Raw genomic sequence first — 22,334 nt, 5'->3', positions numbered from 1 at the left:
GTTACTGCAAATGTTACCTTTAATGATGCATATTTTCTAAATATTTATTCTCATAGTGCCCCTCGCTATGGAGGATTATCGCATTCATGCTCAGGTCATTAGCATGCTGAAAGCTTATTTAGTCTTGCTGACGAGAAGGCCTCTACAAAAATCAACCGGAAAATAGTCAATAAGAGACGAAGAGAAACGCTCTTCCCTCCTCTTCCCTCCTCCTCCTCTACTCCTCCTGCCTTCATCCCTCTCTGTTTGCTCCGGGGTTTTTTTTTTCACCACATCAAAGCAATAGCAGAGTCCCCCTAGAATGGATTGGAGGGAGATAAATATGCTAATTCCCACAGAAAGGATATAATTAGGCCAATAATAGGAAGTGTTGTTTTCCCAGCTGTCTCTATACAGAGCGCTGATAGTGTTTGGTACAGTAAATAACGCCCCTCTCTCTTTATCACTTTCCCTATAACTCTCATCCTCTCTCTCTCCATCTCTGCTTCCCTGCTAACCAACCAACCAGCCAGTCAGTCAGTCAGTCAGTCAGACAGACAGACAGACAGACAGACAGACAGACAGACAGACAGACAGACAGACAACCAGCCAATCAGAGAGATATCCATCCAGCTCGGCAGGCCTGTGTTGCAGGTTGGTAAGGGCTCGCCCAGGGCGGGATTGAAACCCACGTTCGACAAGAACTCCCGCTTGTGAGGCGGTCGCGCTGACAGCTGCGCTAATAGGGACGTCCATCTTGGAAAGATTGTCAGCGCTCCTTTGAGGAGTGAGTTTCACCAGAGACTCCATGTTGTCACTCGGTTTCACAGGTGTACCATGGCCTTACAGTAGGTGTTGTGTCCACAGGACACGTTTTTGCAGCTACCAGCTCCTTTTCCCCACCGAGTTTCCAATGTAAGTGAGAGTTTTGCTCCTCCACCAAAGCGGTGTGCCTCACTGTTATTTTATTTCTTTTTTTTTTTTAAAGAGACGCTGTCATAGAAATTGTAGTTTCACGTTTCACCACCTCCTTTGTAATTCACCACCTCCCTTAACCTTTCACATAGACAGGATGACCTCTCCAGGAGGTCGAGACACCTAGACGTTGTCTACTCCAGAATAACCATCCTTTGTCCCTTTGTCCCTGCAAGAATTACCGCCTTTTCCTCATGTCACGTGTCTGTATTCTCGACCACTGTTGATGACGCCTGCCATTTAATATGACGTGTACAATGGGTTAGCCAATCACATCCTGGAAGCGCCATACCTATGTATTGCTTGAATATAAGGCCGCGCAAGACCAGACTGCGGCACTTCACTTGGATAAACCACTCACGTGCGTTGTCCTGAAGTCCTTGCGCTCGTATGTTTTCTCAATAAACCAGACTTGACCTTTTTGAGCGAATCTTGGCAAATCCTTTTTGACTAGATCAGTTAAAAATCTTCTACAACGCGTCCGCCTCTTAGACTGCCAGACTAGGGATGAAATGTCTCGCCCTATTTCATTCCTCTCTCTCTTCTCCCTCACTGCCTCTGTCTGCTCCCATCATGTTTGTCCAGGCCCTGACATAATGTGAATGAACAGAGAGAAGATGGGTCCCCTTGTCTTCAAGCCCAAACTGAGACAGAAGTCGGAGATCTGACGTCTGGCTTCTATACTCCATCGGCCCTTCAACATCTCCTCCCTGTCCTCAAACATCTCCCCACATCTCCTCCCTGTCCTCAAACATCTCCCCACACATTACAGACAGACAGACAGACAGACAGACAGACAGACAGACAGACAGACAGACAGACAGACAGGCTGCCAAGACTTCCTCCCATGGAATCAGAATCCGTTTCAGAATCAGAATCAGTTTAGTGGCGTTTTATTCAGTTGGTCTGTTTGGTGTGTGTGTTGATGTTTACAGTATGTGTGTGTACCTGCTGTATGCACATGTTTGTGTACCTGTTTGTGTGTGTGTGTTGATGTTTACGGTATGTGTGTGTACCTGCTGTATGCACATGTTTGTGTACCTGTTTGTGTGTGCACCGTGCTGGAACAACTGCCAGGACTAATCATGACGTTGTGTGGAGCCTGAAAGGTCAGAATGACTTCGGCACCAGCCAGACGTAAAGACATCCAATGAAACTGGAGCAGGAGTGATGGTGAGGAGAGGGGAGGGTAATGCGAGGGGAGGAGAAGAGGGTGTAGGATAGGGTGAGGAGAAGAGGGAGAGTAGAGAAGGAGAGGGTGAGGAGAGGGGACTGGAGGATATAATGAGGAGGAGGATAGGGTGATGAGGAGAGGGGGAGGAAGAGGAGGTGAAGAGCGACATCTTCTAAGGAGAAGGAGAGGGTCATGAGACAGTGGGTCCTTGCAGATCAAAGTGGACCCAGCAGCCTGTGTTCAATAGCTTTCTATAGACTCCCTCTCTCCAGCTGTCTTGTTCAGTGGCCTTTTTCCCCCCTCCCCCTCCTGTTCACTGCCCTCTCCAGGACAGTGAAGGTCATTGCCAGCCTTGCCCGGCATGGGGAACAGCTGCCCAGCTAACGTGCCCCGCTCTGCTCGTGTGCCTCACACTAACGCACAAACTCGAATAACGCATAATGGAGCATCCAGATAATCTTGACATATGGGCTCGGTATCCTTCCTGCTACCCCCATCTGTCCCTCCTTCCCTCCTCCATCTCTACGTCACTACATCTGTCCGTCTCAGCGTCCCTCCCCCACCAGCTGGCTCTACAAGACACTCACACTGCTAGAAGGCACCGTCAGAGCCACACACACACACACACACACACACACACACACACACAAACACACACACACACAGGTACAGGTATGCATGTGAGAGATCACGCACAGACACACAGCGTCATCAAGCGGCACACGCATACTGATATGATAAGAAGCTAATAGACAGGAATTAATTCTAATGAAATCAAGTTGAACCAAAATGAATAAACACATTAGCCAGAACGGATGTTTTCATAAACATGGTGGGTGCCGAGTGTGCGTGTGTGTATCTGTGTGTGTGTGTGTGTCTGAGTGAGCAGTGAGGTTAGGTGTTACCAAACAGAGCCAGCAGTAGGAGGAAGAGTGTGGTACAAATCTTTATCAATTTCTCCGCGAGGAGGCATCGTTGAGCACACCTGGCAAAGTGTGTGACAACCTATCCAAAATTACCTAATGAATGCAAGTGAAAGAGAAATGAGTAAAGAGCCCGAATCAACACCTCAAATGCCTAAAATGTAAATAAATTATTTTCCAGGCCTTACTTAACCAACTGGTAAGTAGTTGGTTTGTCCACTGTTGTGTACACATTTCATATTTCCATGTTCATAACCACAACAAAACACAAGGCTTGTTTGGGAATAATAATAGATCACCAAGACAATGGTGTTGTTTATAATTCTATCTAGAAACAATTCTTTGTCTATATGCCCACAGGTCAAAATAATTTTGTCCTATTATGCAAATTTTCAACAATTTAGTATAAGTCTTTGGGGTCCCCAAAACATGTATTTGAGTATTTTGCCTGAAAATACCACTCAGAATAAGTGTTCTAGCATGCCTCTATACCCCTCTGTTGACCACGAGATCAGATTGAGCGGATTGAGAGCTTTTTCATATGCAAATGAGTTAAGAGCAAGTCGGCAAGCTAGAGAACGAGGACTGTTGACGGCGCGATGCCGCCTAAAATATAGCTGGCTAGCCTGGACCATCCACACTCGATGCCACTGTGACACATTTCATTGTCCTCTCTCCCTGACTATGATTGGCCAAGGGGAATCCAAAGATGATCCCTTCTTAACATGTGATACTTTTTAATGAGCGCTAGATCAACTAGAAGTCTATCAATGTCATTCCACTAACATTACTCTAACTTATATGATGAGACGAGCATCTGGGTTGAGGCAAAAGGGGAATTTGTTTGTGTTAGCTAGCTAGCGTACTATATGCAAAGAAACAGCATAATTACTTACAGTTTCTGCATGATTTCCATGGACAGCTGGTATTACTTGATCATTCAGCAAGAGTGTATCTGAAAACCCTGCATTGTGCTGACCCAGGCTGGAAAAGCAATCAGGCAAAAAATGGCTAGCACACTGTTAATATTTATCCACTCAGCTCTTCTGTCCTTTGAGCTTGTGAGACGATGTAGCGATCTGTGCGGCTTAGTACATCCAAGAACAAGAACAAGAACATTTTCCATGCGAAGACATTATGCTAGCTAGCGGGACCTGCAAATAATGTCAGCCTTTATAGCCACGTAAATAAACACAGGTGATTGGAGGTATTCAAATGGCGGTGGGATTATCACAATGAGTCCCTGACCATGACGTAAATTGACAGGGGAGATCTGAATAGCTTGCTGGGACTGACTTTTTTTTCTAATGTTTACATTTCGGCTGACCACAACAAAATGACTGGGTTGTTTCACTTCATACTTTCTGCGTTAGTAGGCCAATCAGAGACTCAAATGTATATGCAAAAACAATGACAAAGCTAGTTTTGCAAATGTGGAGCCCTTTAATTTCGCTCAGGAGTGGAGACATTTTCAGAAGTGTATTTGTTTAATAGTTTGGGCTTCATACCAGTCCCACACCTGGTTGTCAGTCTTGTGTACACTGCACTGAGAAGCCTGCTAGGTGAAATTTCCTGTAACAGTGTTTTACTCCCTCTTCAGGTTGCAAGTGGAGGTTCAGCTGTTTCCGTGCCTTACCGCGGTAAAAGTGACAGATTAAGAGATGAAGCTACATACAGAACCATCGGTTTACCGACCAGAACCTTCTGTTTACCGACCAGAACCTTCTGAGTACGGTCAGACACCCCTAGCTTTACCATGCACCAGAACACTGTGCTAGCCTGCTGAGCCAAAAGCAAGGAATTAGCTTGGAGGGCTAGTGGGTAGTAGTACCAGAAGCAGCAGCAGTAGGACACCAGTAGTCCTAATAGTCATGTGGTGGTAGTAGCAGCAGTAGTTGTTGTTGTAGTCATTTAGTATAAGAGCAGCAGTAGTAGTAGTAGTAGTAGTAGTAGTAGAAGTAGTAGTAGTAGTAGTAGTAGTAGTAGTAGTAGAAGTACTAGTAGTAGTAGTAGTAGTAGTAGTAGTAGTAGTAGTAGAAGTAGTAGTAGTAGTAGTAGTAGTAGTAGTAGTAGAAGTACTAGTAGTAGTAGTACTACTGTACCAGTTGTACAATAGGTGTATCAGTAGTTGTAGCTGATAACTACTACTACTTCTACTAGTAGTAGTAGTAGTAGTAGTTATTGTAGCAGTAGTTGTAGCTATAGTCGTATTATTAGTATTATTAGTAGTTGTATTAGTCGTTATGAAGAAGAAATGCAGACTTACCAGGGTTGGTGATGGTCAGAAGGTCGAGGCGTCTCTGTTGCTGTAAGGAGAAGAGGCTAAATCAGTCTAGAGTTTGATGAGATCATTTGTGTTTCTAATCTAGATCTGATCTAGATCATCTGATAGACAGCACAATATTGCAACTGTAACAACTGACAATTGACAATCCAACATTTGCCATCTATGGTGCGTTGCCAAGCACAAAAAATATGAGAAAGGCCTCATAGGCCTACCTCATACAGACACACACATCATATAATGTTGCTTTCAGTAACATTAAAAACGATCATAAATCATGCAAAGTTGAAGGCCACGTCTTCATCAGTTAGTGTTGGTATTACACAGAACTGGATTAGGTGCTCCATGGTGACCACAGTTAACTGTTGGAGGTTTGCCTTCTAATCCTGGCCTTTTCTCGCAGGTGACTTGCCTTTGATAGTTTTATTCCCCACCCTACGGCAGTAAGAATGATGGGCTCCCATCATCATAATCCATTATAGTTGTTAGGCCTAGACCTAGCTGTAAAATTGACCGACATGACTAGACTGTCACTAGATTAATTGGCCTAATATTTTGTTTGTCCTCCTTTTATTTGTATTATCTATACAGTAGTTGCCTTTCATTATCTAGCTACACTGAGCCGTGAGCAGTAAAGCAGGCTATATCCCTCATATTCTTCCATTCCTTTGCATGCCTATTAGGCATGAAACGATAAGGGTGGCGTTCTTGAATAATTCCACTCTGGAACCCGAAGTTTGCATTTTTAGGCCCCCAAAACGCTGTTGTCATGTAAACAAGAGGCCACACCGCAACAAAAGTTTGCCGTTTTATGCAGGGATTGTTGTTGGGTATACAGTACATACGCAGTAGGTAGTTATGTAGATAATGGGTTATTTAGTTAGCTGTTGAGTAGATGTATTTGGTTTTAGTTAGTCGGGTAGTTAGTGAGTAGGTAAGAGAATGAGTTGGGTATAGTTAGAGAATGTTTTAGAGGGTATGAGAGAGGGTGTGATGGAGTGAATGTTTTAGAGGGTATGAGAGAGGGTGTGATAGAGGGTGAGGATTACAAGGTGTGACAGAGGGTGTGACAGACTTGTGTTTGATAGAGTGTGAAAAGGGGTGTGATAGGAGTGTGTGTTTGATTGATGGAGAGGGTGTGAGAGAGGTCCCAATTTTCAGGGTCTGCAGTAGTGGAGAGGGGGGCTGGTGGACTGGCTCACCAAGCTCTTCAACATGCCGGCAAAGCTGCAGCAATCAACACACTCTCCCTCCCCAACTCTACAGTATCATCTCACAGAGATGTGTCTTAGTGTGAGAAAGAGAGTGTGAGAGTGCATGTTTGTGTATGTGTGTTACAGAGAGAGAGAGAGAGAGAGAGAGAGAGAGAGAGAGAGAGAGAGAGAGAGAGAGAGAGAATGAGACCCAACGGGGCTGTGACTTCATACCTGTAATTCAAGCATCCTGATGTTAAAACAGATTCTTAGAGGAGAATATGGAGAGATAGTCTATAAACTAGAATCACCTCACACACACACACACACACACACACACACACACACACACACACACACACACACGCACACAGAAACTGCTCTCTGATGGATGAGTCTGAACACCAGATAGACGACCCACTACAGAAGACCAAATACTTCTCAAGGTTCACCGTTCAAGATGGTTCATTTGTCATATGTACATGATACGGGTACAATGTCAATGTAATGTAAAATGCTTACTTTAGAGCTTTGCATAGACAGTAAAAACAAGCGATAAAATAAAAAAACATCAGTAAAATAAATGGACTGGTTCCAAAAAATAAAACCCCACCCACCTGACTCCAGACAGACTCAAGTACATGCTGAAAGTATTTGAAAGAATTTCAATATGATTTAAAATTGTATTTAACCATCATTTAACCAGGGAGGTCCTGTTGAGATTTGATTTCTTTTTTGAAAGAGCCGTGGCTAAGATAGCCACTAATATTGAAAGTGCATAAAACACAAGATAGTAGCAGCACTAAAATGTCAACACAGCATAAAACAACATTAAAGCATATAATACATGACATAATACATTTTACAGAGGTGGGGACTGGTCTTAAGGGCAACGCCACCAGGGACAGCAGCCTGTATACAGTAGCTCTGCATTATAGCTACAGTACATCAAGGACAGCCTGCTACTGTATCTGAATGACCCTAACAGGTAGGACTGTCTTTTGGTCATTATTTGAAACCTGTTCTGTAAGAGAAATCCCCTGATGGACACTTCAACCAGCAGGCTGACTCATATACTGTACTAACTGGTCAATCCCCCTCTACTGGCAGCAGGCTGTACTGCTGCTGGTGCAGAGACCGGGAACAGGTGCATCCTGGGTACGGCTGGCTGGAGATCATTACCAGTAGACTGGATATACTTTATGTAAAAATCCCTAAAATCATTTTTTTTTTTAAAACAACTACTAAGTAATAAGCTTGACTGTAAAACCAGCATGCCAAGTTTACATAGAGGGGTTATTATTACAACACTTTATACCTGCGCACGCATGCACGCACGCACACGCACACACACACACGCACACGCACTATGGGGTGTGATTAGTGCCAGCACACCATACTGAAACGCTTGACTTGCGCCTACTTAAGAAGACGCGATGACATCAAACGTCTAAACGCACGTGTATAATTTCCATTGACAAACAATGGAGAGACAGACGTCTCATAGCTGTAACGTACCTGTCACGCAGACGCTGTGCACATGTTGTTTACACGAATTGCGCATCGTGTGCGTGACGGCAACACTACAGGTTAGATGCGCCTCACATATGCGACACCAACACTACACATGACAGTTTGGTAAAATCATAGATGAACGTACGTACGTTCGCTTGTAATGTGTGCAGAAATTGCATAGCGACGTGTCAAACGTGCCAGTGCCTTGCTAGCGCAGCAGACGTGTTAGCGGCCGCACGTGTAAGATCAGTTGCCTTTAAATCATAGCTGGTTCTAATCTCGTCCTTGCCCATTGCGAATGCATTCTCAATAAATGGAATTCGCACATGTTAAGCAACTTGTTTTTAATAAAGCCTAATATCTGAATGACTCTTTCTTCGCAATTTAAAACAAATGTTCAGATACACGTGTTTCTTGTCAATAGAGGGCGCTGCAGCACCGTCAGCACCAGTTCGAACAGCCACAACCTATTTGAAAATGTAGCGATAGTGGAGATAAAACGACACATATCTAGGAAAAGTTATGCAAGGAGGGTCCTGGAATTTGATTGAGTGCAAATAAATATTATTAATTTTTATTCAATATGGACAAATGAGCCCCGCTCGCAGCTTCTAGTGCCCGCTGACTTAACACGAGCGTGCAAACGTTACATGCATGTGCGCAAAAATGGCACGGCACTTTTTACACGTCACCCTCTGAGAATGCGAGCGACTCGTAACGCGTGCGTATATGCACGCCTATTAATCAGCTCGCCAAAGTACCTTTATACACGCAATGCAGGCGACGAAAGCACTGAGTGTTTGTTACGCTGGCACGAATCACACCCCATACACGCACACACACACACACACACACACACACACACACACAGACACACACACACACACACACACACACACACACACACACAGAAGCAGTATCATTCTCCATCAGTTGTAGTGTGAGAGTACAGGGCCCCTGACTCACTCAGGACTCTCGCCCAGGATTGCCTTTCCTAATGTGCTCTCTCTCCCTCTCTCTCTCTCTCCCTCTCTCTCCCCCTCTCCCTCTCTCTCTCTCTCTTATTCAGTATTGTTCTCTTTTCTTTCTTGGTCACTCTTAATCTCTCCGTCTCTCTCTCTCTCTCTTCCTCTCTCCATTTCAATCTCTCCCTTTTTCTCTCCAGGGAAACACTAAGCACCATATCAATGTGAGGAGTGAAGACGAAAGAATGAGGCAAGCAGTGCAACAGCAATACTCTAATTCACAGTACAATCATTATCTCTGGATGAGAAGTGGTAGTTCATACTACAGCTCTCACCCAGTGTGTGTGTGTGTGTGTGTGTGTGTGTGTGTGTGTGTGTGTGTGTGTGTGTGTGTGTGTGTGTGTGTCAATATGACAGAGAGCATCAGGTAAAAGGGCCTGGGAGCAGCTGGGCACCACAGGTCAGAGGTTCTGTACACGTCAGAACTACAGGTTAGCAATAGCTGCCTTCACAGAGAACACAACACATGCCTCTGCTGTAGGCGTCTCGTCATATTAACAGATGCATTTCTATGGTTTTACTTACTTGCAGTTCCTCTCATTGGATGAAACAAATTCATTTATTTATTGGGAAGAGATGATTTAAACATATCTATAAAGCTTGAATGAAACATTAGCATTTACACTTACAGACAATACATTAGCATTTACACTGACAGAAAATAAAGCAAAAGTTAGGGAATGGCACTAACAGGGGCAGCCATACTGCCTATATTCTATCTACATTTTACATTTTTACTGTTTACATTTACATTGTTTACGGTTTGTTGTTGTATTTTGCACTGTCTCACTTTGTAATAGTATTTATATGGGATGGTAAGTTCTTCAAACCACGTGTAGCATGGTCTAACTTGGAGCGGATCCAAATCATGGGGCGGATCCACAAGCCGCGCACGCACACACAGAGCCACGGAATGCATTCGTGGGTGGAGGTCTGTACTCTTTGAGCACCATTTGTAAAGCGCTTTGAGTGCCGCTAAGGTGGAAAAGCGCTATATAAGTGCAGTCCATTTACCATTTACCATTAGTCCATGACTACACCAAGATTTCTGGCTTCGTTTGTAGTGTTTAGCATTACTGATTGAGGCTGAGCACTGGCTTTTAATTGTTCTTTGGCTCCAAAAACAATTACTTCAGTTTTATCTTACTTTAGTTGAAGAAAGTTCGGGCACATCTAATCGTTGATTTGTTCAATGCACTTACTCAGTGCTTGTATGGAATTATAGTCCCCTGGTGATATACATTTGTGTCGTCTGCATAGTATCGTAACATATTTAGTTATTTTCCATAATTTGAGCTAGTGGGAGCATGTAAATGTTGAACAGAAGAGGCCCCAGAATGAAGGCTCGGGCAACTCCACAGGTCATTTTTGTCCATTCAGATTTGAAATTGCCTATAGACACAAAGTAGTCCCTGTCCTTCAAGTAGGATTCAAACCAGTCTAGCACTCTGCCGCAAATTAGCAGCCAGTTTTCCAGTCGGCCTAGTAATATGTTGTGGTCAACCGTGTCGAATGCAGTGCTAAGATCTAGTAATACTAAGACTGAAATTCTGCTATTGTGTTTAAATGGATGACATTGAAGACGTTAAGAGTAGTCTCGGTGCTGTGGTGTTCTGCCTGAAAGACAACAAATCAATTATTTAGTGCCAGGAAGTTGTTCAGCTGTTGAAAAACAGCTTTTTCAATAATTTTACTTTTACAACTAGGTTGGGAGGTATGGGCCTATAATTGTTCATTAGTGAGGTGTCTAGATTATTCTTTTTTTAAGAGTGGCTTGATGACTGCAGTTTTCAGGTTATGTGGGAACTCACCTGAAAGAAGAGATGTGTTTACAATTTGTAAATCAGAGGCCATGCAGTTAGATACATTTTTGAAAAAGCCTGTAGGCAGAGTATCATGGCAACAGCAGCCCTAGTTAGCCTGTCAGGGTGGCTCAGGACATGTCAGGGGAGAGGAGGGTTTCGTTGCGTGACCAGGAGCCCTTGGTTAAAAATACAACAGAACAAATAAAAGATTAATTCCTTCTGAGACAGGAGATCCAGCTCGCCTCAGACCACCACACTCTGTGGCAGACTGGCACGCGCACGCACGCACGCACGCACGCACGCACGCACACACACACACACACACACACACACACAGATGAACTACAAATGTACATACAGTACACACAGGCACACATGCATGCACACAAACACACACACACACAGTTTTGCAATCCTTCTTCCAGAGAAATCTAATAACCCTACAACCCTCAACCCCCAGACACACACTATGCCACCACACTCTCCCATGTGTAGCAGTTAAAAGCCATGATTGAATTTCATTTTGATTTTATTAAATATTCATGAAGGCCAATTAGAAGGGCAGCCAAGCTGGCTAAGGACCCTTCCCTCCATCACCCTGTCACACACAGTCCATCAGACAGCTCCACTCTGAGAGACGACCACTAAGGACCATGCTCTTGACCCTGACTCTCCCTCTCCTCTCCCCTGTCTTCCTCTCCAATCATCCAAGCTCAACACGGAGATAGAGAAGAGAGAGAGAGAGCAGGCAGGGTGTGTGTGTGATATGGTTGTGAGGGGAGTAGGGCTGGGCATCGTTGAAAATATTTAGACTCCAGTACCGATTACAATTTGATAATGGTTCCTAAACTAATTCCTGTGTTGAGTTAATGTATTTAGAGGAGGAATGGTAAATGGACTGCACCTGTATAGCACTTTTATCCAAGGCCTCTCATTTATCCATTCAAACACACATTCACATACAAATGGTGGGCAGTTGCCATGCAAGGTGCCAGCCTGCTCATTGGTAACAATGTTGGGTTCAGTGTCTTGCTCAAGGACACTTCGACCTGTGGACAGGAGGAGCCGGGAATCAAACCGCCGACCCTGCGGCTATTGGACAACCTGCTCTACCTTTTGAGCCACAGCCTCCCCTGAGAGAGAGAGAGATGCTGAAGAGAGGGGGAGAGATGGGGGGGAGGGCAGAGGGGAGCGATCGTGGCGAGAGGAGGGAGAGATGTGGGAGCAGAAGGTAGAGATGCAGGTTGGAATGTGAGATCTTGATAAGAGATGCTCAGAGACACACTCTGGCCTTGTTTCTTTAATAAAGTGAAATTGCTCCATCTCCACCATGTGATGCCAACACCATGTGAATAAGCCCGGTGAACCAAGTTATTGTGTGATGCACTGTATTTGTAATGCAACTGTACTGTGTGTTATAAATAACTGATTCTATGCTGCTAAGTCTACCATAGTCAAGTGTATATCCATCTAAAATCATGAATCAGTTGATTAGCCATGTTGTGGAATTGTCATATCATGTTGAAACCATAACCGGGATATTTGATGATTCCAGAGTGAGTCCAGAATCTGAGCTCTGTTTTACGATGGTAGCAGGGGCCCCCGGGGTGATCCAGTGACCAATCGAATGACGGTCTATGCCCACAGGACACACCTTACTCTCGGCTCCTTAAAAGCGAGCAGACGGGAAGCTCTCTCTCTCTCGTGATTTCTCTTGTAACCCTCAACTGCCAGGGTCCGTGATCTCCAAGTAACACGTGACCCAGGATCCAAGCTTTGTGCCGGTTGATAAAAGCACTACTACTCCAACACTACTGCACTGAACGCATCACACGCCCTGTGTGCAAGCACACACACACACAGACACACACACACACATGTGTGTGTGTGGTCATTAAAGAGGAGAGAGAGGGGAGAGGAGGGGAGAGATGAATGGAGACAGGAGAGGAGAAGGAAGAGGACAGCGATTGGTAGATATAGGTAGGTAGATATACTTTTTGCACACCTCTTGGCAACAGCACAGTTGATTACATGATTCCAGATCTAGACCCTTTCTCTCTCAGTGCATTCACAGTTAAACAATTGACCCCTCTGTCTGACCAAAGCCAAATTACTCATAGAACCAGTTCTCCTCTATGGTAGTGAGCTGTGGAGTCCTCTTTCTTACCAGAATTCGGCCCAATCAGACAAACACCCAGTCAAAATTATGCATTTAGAGTTCTACAAAAGCATCTTGCAGGTGCATAGAAAAATCACGAACAACGCCTCCAGAGCTGAATTAGGCCAATTCCTATCATACATCAAAATCCAAAAGAGAGCAATCAAATATTGGCTTCATTTAAAAAACGGTGACCCCCGCTCCCTACCACTACAAAGCCCTGCTGAGCCAAGAGCTGAGCCAAGAGAAGAGGCCCCTCACTCAGGGTCCTGACACTTCAATTACTTTCTAGCCCTGTTCTGCCTCAGGGCCCGTTTGAGACCAAATCAATTAGAGTCAACACAATTATAACACAGCAGAAACAAAGCTACATAACCAATTGGAACAAAAGCACAAAGCAAAATGCAACGCTATCTGGCCCTAAAAAGACAGTACACTGTGACCACAGTGACTGACACTAAACACAGAAATACCTTGACAACGTACAGACTCAGTGAACACAGCCTGGCCATCGAAACAGGCCGATACAAAACATCATGGCTTCCCGAAGAGGAGTGGTTCTGCCAGCTATGCAAAGAAAACAACGTTGAGACAGAGCTGCACTTCCTCACCGAACGCACACAACTCCAGCCAGCCCCAACGAAATATCTCCCCAGATTCAAATACAAACATCCTGATTTTGACCACATAACCAATATCAATAAAATACCAATCTTGTTGGGGGAGCACAGAGAGAGCTGCAGAATGTGTCTTTAACTGCCACACTTTGAGGGACAGTGAGTGACCCCCCTCACCCTCACCGCACACACACACACACACACACACACAATGTTGTTATATTTATGATTATTATGTTGAGAATGTGATGCCCCACCCCACACACACACCTTCCCAGCAATATACGTAATATTATCACACACACACACACACACACACGCATACAATGTACAAATTGTTTGTATCTTGAGAATGTGACCCCCCCCCCCCCCTATTGCTATTGTTGTTATATTGATGTTGTTCTAGTTATGCAAATATAAAATTCCTGTTCTATGTTTTGTTTTATTATTATTATAATTATTTATTTTTAAAATGATATATTTTATTACTTAATTGTATTATACAATTTCACTACCTTGTGCTGTGTGCTTTGGCAATACTATATTTTGTATGGTCATGCCAATAAAGCCTCATTGAATTGAATTGATTGGAGAGAAGAGAAAGGAATGAGAACTCACCTCCTTGATTATGCACTGCTCACTGTCACACCCTACCCTCTCTGTCTCCTCCTCCTCCTGCTCTCTCTCTTTCTCTCCTCCCCATCCTCCCTCTCTCCCCCTCCTGCCCTCCGTGTCAACAGCCTCCCCGGAGAGAGATGCTGGAGAGAGATGGGGGGAGAGATGGGGGGAGAGATGGGGTGGGGGGCAGAGGGGAGAGATGGTGGAGAGAGGAGGGATGGATAAGTGAGAGAGGAGGGAGAGATAGTGGAGAGAGTGTGTGTGTGTTTGCATGTCTCACAATGGGGGGGCAGAAGGGAGAGATGCTTGAGAGAGGAGGGGGGGAGGGGAGAAATGGAGAGAGGAGGGAGAGGGGGGAGGAAGAAAGGGGGGAGAGGCGGGTGGGGGAGAGAGGAGGGAGAGATGGGTGGAGAGAGAAGGGAGAGGTGGGGGAGAGAGAGAGAGAGTGTGTGTGTGTGTGTGTGTGTGTGTGTGTGTGTGTGTGTGTGTGTGTTTGCATGTCTCACAATGGCCATTACAAACTCTGGAAGGGTATTGCCCGAAACGTCCGTCATGTGGCAAATAAAATGTGCTTTCCTAGTCTTTCTTTAATCAGACTAACATGTTGATATATGTTAAGGCTTAAGAAGACCATGTTGATATAGCATTAGGGTTAAGAAGAACATATTGATGAAGGGTTAGGGTTGAGAAGAACATGATAGAGGGTTAGGGTTGAGACAGTCTGGAGTAAAATGCTACAAAACATGGGCATAGGGGCAGAGCCTGCATACCTTTCAAACTCAGCTGCATTTGAACATATTTCATCCTGAGCTTATAGTCGAGACTGAATTAAAAATTAATCCACGCCAGAAAAGAAGAAAACTGTAGCTAGCCAACTCTGAAATTAGTTAACGGCGATTAAAGTATCTTAAATCGCACTTCATGTACCAGATGTGTTACCGACAGCTCGCACAAATGCAGGACTTGTTAGCAATACTTGAAAAGTGGAAAGCTGCAGTCAGTGACCAATCAGAGGCCAAATCAGCCTCTCCATACAGCCCACTATTTTTACGGCCCAATCATCTGCTGCACACAAAATCCAAGAGTCTTCCTGTGTCTAAGAATATCGTTTTCAGTCTCTCTCTTTCCAGTCTCTCTCTCCCTCGTTCTCCTCCTCCCTTTCTCCCCCTCTGTGCCCACCAGGGTAGTAGAGTCCTTCTCATAAGTGGGCGGGGGGGCATCCATGTACAGGAGATGGCAGGGCAAAGCAGAGAAGAGAAGAACAGAGTAGAGGTTGAGCAGAGCAGAACAGAGCAGGATATAGTTCACTCACATAGGTGAACAGAGACTGGCTCTCAGAGTCCATGAGCTATCTAAGAATCAATGTTTAATACGGGACCTTTCAGAGTAGAGGACAGAAGCAGAGAGGAGACGAGAGGAGAGGATGGAAGGGGACAAAGCAAGGAGGAGTTGCAGTTATCTGTCTTTCCAGCTGCCGAGGATGTGTGTGTGTGTGTGCCAACTAGGCCTGAGGACATGCAGTACAACAACAGTCTCCATGGGATGCCCTGGCATGTCTCTCTCCTGTGCAGTTCCCTAATATGATTTGTCTTGGCTATTGATACACTCAAACGCCCCTCCAGACACCCAGCACCTCGCCACCCCCCCTCCAATCTCCACGCTAACTCAATCCACATCTTGTCAATAATGCTCAGCATTTCATTTTGATGCTCTAATTAACAAATTAAATTTGCTCGAACCGCTGTGAAAACAAATTAAAAGCGTGCAGAATTAAAGCCTGCAGCTCGGAGGATGAGGCTAAGGTGATTACAGATGCGCCAAATGATTGTTTTTGTTTTTGTTTGTTTTTATCTAGGGACAAGAAGCTGGGCACTGGGCTGGGGACTGGTTGTCTGGAATATGCTTCAAAACGTGGGCATAGGGGCAGAGCCGGCGGCTACCTTTCAAATCCAGATGCATTTTAACGATGTTATCGGGAGCGTATAGTCAGGACTAAATGAAAAACGGATCCACCCCATTAAAGAAGAAAACTGTAGCTTGCCAACTCTGTGAAGTGAGTCAACGTGGAAGAAAGTCCAAGTAGCCTAAATCACACTTTGTGTGCCAAAATGGCGACAGGCCACATGAATGCAGGACTGGAAAAGAGAAGGGGAAAGCTGCGGTCAGTGACTATCTGCACGGGCCGATCATCCTCGTGTGCATAAAATCCAAGAGTCTTTTCATTGGTGTCCACGAATACCGAAGTTCTTTCCCAGAGGTTTTTGCCACAGCGAGAAACTTCTCGGCACTCAGATTAAGGGATTGGGGGCTGGGACTGGTGATCTGAGTACCCAGAAGCTCGCACAGCAGTGAGAACGTCTGGGAAAGAGTGTTGATATTGGCTGACACCAATGAAAAGACTCTTGGATTTAATCCCTAAAGTATTGATTGGCCCGTGCAGATAGTGGGCTGTGCAGGGAGGCTGATTTGGCCTCTGATTGGCCATGTGGAAAAAAACTGACAGTCGACTTAGTGGCAGATTAGAAGCATGTTCATTGGAACAATATAAAAATGCTAATTGTATTTGTCTTTGCAGGAAATAACTAAAACCAAGTGGAATGATGTGTCTTTATTCGACTGGTGGGGGTGGAAGTCTAGCTTAACAGGCTAACAGCTTGGCTCCACTGGGTCCATTATCGTCAGCGTCAACCATCAACTATCAGACGTTAAGGAAATTAATCCATTGTAATTCATGACCGGGGCTCCACTGCAGCTGTTGCGTTGCATTTGATGCCAGCGTCCGACATCAGAGAATTGCGGAGGTTCATTTCTAGATTGTTGACAGTAGAAAGTTGACGCTGATGGTAGACGCTGATGGCTGTGGTGGAGCCAAGGGGTCAAAGTGATTCTGTAGAATGTTGTTCAGATAAATCCTAAAACTGCCCGGCATAGTAGGCTATTTTGTTTTACTTATTGTAGGCCTAATCATTTATAGGCTAGGCCTGCCTTTATTTAGCCTGGCTGCGCCAGACCCAATCCGCAAAAATGCGAAGGGTCTGGAAACTCACAGCTGCTTTCCGATTCCCAAGGGGTGTTACCAACAGGGGTAGATCAAAATGCCTCTGGACGCAATTGGATAGACCTACAACCAATCAGAGAACACGCCTCTACGGCGCTCCTCTGTTCCATCATCTTATTGAACCCGGCCCATATTAGATAAACGGTTGTGATTGGCACAAACCAATCTGGGTTCGAGTGGGTTCAGATAGAACAGTTGGATATCCAGACTTATCTGCAGAGTGAAATAGACTGTGAGCTTGTGAGATCAGGCTGGCGACCTTTTGTAGCCTATTTCTGTCTTAATTAACCTACAGTTATTGTATTGCCTAATTTTGGTAAAATTGTATGATCTTGTCTACTTGTCTTTTTATGTAAGCACATTGTTTGAAAGGTGCTATATCCTAAATGACAAAAAAGGTAGGCCTTTGATTAGGTAATGATTAACTGGAAATGATGAAACATTTAATTGGGGTCTCAAATACATCCCGAATAGCCTAGGCTATGCAAATTGATTTAGCATCAACTTCGATCGTGGAGGCTAAATGAGGAAATGTGTTACAGCTGCTTCACACTCAGCACGATATTACATTAGAATCAAATAAATATGTTTGTTACATAAAACCTGCTAGTGAGCAGGTTAGGTTCATAGAGTGAATTACCATGGTAACTGACCCACACTTTCAGTTATCTCAATTTCTGGAACCAGAAGTTGTCTCTTCCTGGAATGGAAAACCCAGACTTTCCCATCATTTTAGGGTTAATAAACCCCCCAGGAGACAGCTTGAAAAAAAGACTGTGGGTCGGCTCTTTAAAGTGACTGTAAACTGAGTATATATGTGTTCTGAGTTTCTCACACCACAGAAACATGTGTTATTAACCACCCAGCCAAATCCATCCATCTAGTCCTTGTCATCTATTGATGCACATAAAAGCATGCTCATCTTTTGTGGATCAGCAGTGTATTTTCCTATGGATTCAGGGAACGAGGCCAATATAGTATTGCATGCACTAACAAAATGTAGTAGAGTTAAGTTACTATGGACTACCTACTATGATTATAACATAAGCACATGGCTCCAGGGCTTGTACAGGCTAGCCAGCCATACTGGAGATGATGACAGTGGGATATTCGTTGGCAGCAGCCTGCAAAGGGCAAACGGAATGAGGAAGAAACACGATACTGTACGTTTAGACCAGTGGGGGCTGGTGACTCAAAAAACTGAGGACAGGAGGAAGAGAGGCGAACCGGGGGGCACTTTCCCTCAGTCAGTTATTATTTGAAATATCAGCTTTAAAATGAATTTAAAAGTAAATTTTAGCATATGAAAAACTGAATAACACTTTCTTTAACTACTTGCAGAATTTATTTAACATATTCATGATAAAATATTACAAACTAGTTTTCTTTTTTTGTGTTAGTTTTCATTAACTATATTAACCTTGGCGCGGGATCAGCCAGCTCCCAACCCCCAGCCTCAGGGGTTCATGGGAGCTGTAGTTCAGCCCTCCGGTGTCCATTTTGAGGTGTTGTCATACCAAATATCAGTTTGGGAAATCTGATCTCACAGTCTTTAGAAAGCATTAGTATTAGGCTGGGGCTAATGCTTTCTCCAGTAGACATTTCCCAAACTGAATAAATACCACACATACAGTACCACAGCCTGGCTAGCTCAATCTGCTGAAACACAGATCCACAGGACAACATTAGCATCCATATGCTAGGATAGGCTACATCTGCCAGCCTGGTGAGATGAGTTACTATTCACATAATACGTATTTTTGTTTGTTAGCAAAACAGACAGAGCACGGAAAAACAAAGCCGACAGTTTAACAATGCATCAAGATTTTAGCCATCACAGAGGAGACATTCGCTGTAATCCAGTTCAGATTGTTACGCATAGTGCTCTGTTTCCTCTGGCAGGCTGATGGATGTGTATGTAAATATGTGTGTGAACAGAGTGGAGCGGGGCTAGCTGGAGCTGGCCAGGCTGTCAGAGACACAAAGACTATTAATCCCCAGGGTGGAGTGAGATGGACTCCGCAGAGATTGACCAGCACTTTGTGCCTCTCAAGGCTGCTCCCAAATCACAGCCTTGCAGCTTGATGGCCCGACAATGGCCTGCTGTAGCCAGCCCCAGACTGACACCCACACTAGTAGGACAGGTTGTAAGTGTCCCTCTCCATCCCCTTCCTCACCTGGCTTCACCCTCCTCACCCGCTCCAAATCAATAGGGAGAATCCATTTAACTTCTTAGAGCAATACACTGAATAGCTGCCACATCCCGCTTTTGTGAGTGAGTGAGTATGTGTGTGTGTGTGTGTGTGTGTGTGTGTGTGTGTGTGTGTGTGTGTGTGTGTGTGTGTGTGTGTGTGTGTGTGTGTGCGTGTGTGTCTGGCCAATACCAGTGACGACACAGTGGTGATGCCAACTTGGACTGCGAGGAATCTGGGAGTGACCCTGGACCACCAACTGTCATTCTCCGCACATATCACATCCGTTACACGCTCTTGAAGATTCCTGCTCTACAACATCAGGAGGATTTGCACTTTCCTCACTGACAAAACGGCACAGGCTCTAGGCTCTTGTCATCTCGTGCCTGGACTACTGCAATTCCCTCCTTCCTGGGGCACTGGGGCGTCAGCCATTAAACCCCTGGAACGTGTCCAAAAAGCTGCTGCTTGTTCAACCACCCCAAGTTTTCTCACACAACTTTCCTTCTCTGTTCTCTACACTGGCTCCCTGTAGCGGCTCGCATCCAGTTTAAAACGGTGGCACTAGCCTACAAGACAATGAAAGGAATAGCTCCCTCCTACCTCCAGGCCATGGTCAAGCCCTACACCCCCTCCCGACCACTACACTACACATGCTACCTCGGGGCAGCTGGTTGCCCCGTCACTCCAAGGCCTCTGCAGTCGATCGACAAGGTCACGGCTCTTCTCTGTCCTGGCCCCGCAGTGGTGGAATGAACTGCCCACTGACATTAGGACAGCAGAGTCGCTGCCCATCTTTCTCACCTCTTCAAGAAGTACTACCAGGATCCTCACCTATTGTATTTTAGTTTGCTATTCTTCATTTTGCCTTCAGTACTAAATTGTGCTCTTAGTCATTTATTTTAGAAAGGAGATGCACTTGTGGGTTCTGGCAAGTAGTAGTACACTGACTCTTCAGTACACTACTGTATGTTCAATGCAATTCTTGCAAGTCGCTTTGGATAAAAGATGGGACGCACGCAGATGTCAGCACAGAGCCTATTCGTATACCCTCTGATGACAACATTTGTTATGTGGTTCCTCACATATGTGGAATGAATATAATATAATATAATATAATATAATATAATATAATATAATATAATATAATATAATATAATATAATATAATATAATATAATATAATATAATATAATAGAATAGAATAGAATAGAATAGAATAGAATAGAAAATGTATTCTTGTTGTTGGAATTCTTGTTATCGCTTGTCCTTACAATATCTAATCAACACTAATCAATTCCTCATTCCAGTTCTGTTCGTAGGTACGCAACTAGACATTATAAGGTTCCCAATGTGGCAATTTACCATCTGTAGTCTAGCAGTCTATAAAATTGATCCTCATCTACTTATAGAAGAGAACATTTATTTGTTTTAGTTATTTGTGTGTAACAAATACAGGTACACTGGAATTCTTATCAACGTTTTTGTCTTTACAGTATCTTATCAGTACTAATCAGTTCCTCATTCCAGTCCTAGGTACGCAGCTAGTGTAGACATTTAAAGGTTCCCAAACTGGCAATTTACTATCCGTAGTCTATCAGTATCATGCTCATCTACTGATCATGGATGACTGTGTCTGTGTCCATGATATATGCAGTGCAATTAAATAACATTCAAGTATATAGTTGGGCAGAGTCAGTTGTCTGTTCTATTGTGTTGTCTATTGCACTGCCATCCAGTCATGGAAGACAGTAACTGTGACCGTAATATAGGCAGCACAATTATTAAAATTCAAGTATACAGGTATAACAAGCATAACCGTGTGTGTGTGTGTGTGTGTGAATGTGTGTGTGTGTGTGTGTGTGTGTGTGTACAGTATACATGTGCGTGCATACCTAGCGTGTGTAATGTCTTTATGGGATGGAGGTTCAATGTCTTTTATAACAGACATCATTGGTTTTCAAATTTTCCTGTCTCCAAGGTAACCGGGGAGGGAGGGGGTTAGGGACAGTTGCACACGCACATGCACAGTATTAGCCCCAAATCAACTGTATCACCTACAACACAGAGAGAGAGAGAGAGAGAGAGAGAGAGAGAGAGCTGTTTGACTCATCATCCAGGGTGAAACTAACCTCAGGTATAATGATATCTCCATGAACAGACAGTGGAGGCTGCTGGTTACAGTAAACCCTATAGTATTGACTGTGTTCTAGATATTCGGAGAGAAGCCTACAGAGCTGTCCTCTATATGAACTACAGTATGGGAACATAATAAACATCATCAGTACTGCCTGGTTCTGCCAATGTTAGTCTCTCTAACTGGCAACATTTAATTGCCTGTGATATGACTAGAAACTGATCTATAAATATACCTCTCTGCTCTAGATCCTGTCTGTCATGTTAGTTAGCTTGTCTCCTCTTTAGCACCCCTCTCTTCATCTACGTCTGTCAGGCTGTTAACAAACTAGGAGCAGAACACTTCCCCAGCTCGTTAAAAGCAAACAGACGCTCCATGAAACATGCAGATCTTCAACGTCTCCTGGAAAGATAATGATACAGTATACCTGATTATGTCCAAAGGTATGAACAAAAAATGTACTATATAATTAAACTATCCTCTCTCCCCCTCTCTCTCTGTTTCTCTAGGAACTCCCATGCAGAGACAGCCCAGTGATACAACGTAGACCATTGTTGCTTGTAGAAAAGCACCCAGGAGAGACAACCAGTCTACCACCCAGGAGAGACTACCAGTCTACCACCTGTCTATTTATACTATGTATATTGCATGTAAATTAATGGACAATACAGTTTGTCTTATC

General features: G+C 44.3%; 1 protein-coding gene across 1 annotated transcript in view; it reads right to left on the bottom strand.

Annotated features, from left to right (window-relative positions):
• The window catches only part of agbl4 (AGBL carboxypeptidase 4), a gene marked incomplete at its 3' end in the record, with an annotated part of 242,260 nt that overhangs the window by 85,724 nt on the left and 134,202 nt on the right, over positions 1-22,334 (bottom strand). Inside the window, exon 6 of the mRNA XM_084443882.1 lies at positions 5,318-5,357. Within this exon, the coding sequence (XP_084300008.1) occupies positions 5,318-5,357 (40 nt within the window). The remainder of the gene's footprint in view (positions 1-5,317; positions 5,358-22,334) is intronic.

This window comes from Borostomias antarcticus, assembly GCF_949987555.1.
Source record: "Borostomias antarcticus genome assembly, chromosome: 10".
In the NCBI taxonomy this organism is placed as follows: domain Eukaryota; kingdom Metazoa; phylum Chordata; class Actinopteri; order Stomiiformes; family Stomiidae; genus Borostomias; species Borostomias antarcticus.
The sequence above is the reverse complement of the archived record's forward strand: the minus strand, read 5'-3'. Positions and strand labels throughout refer to the sequence as shown.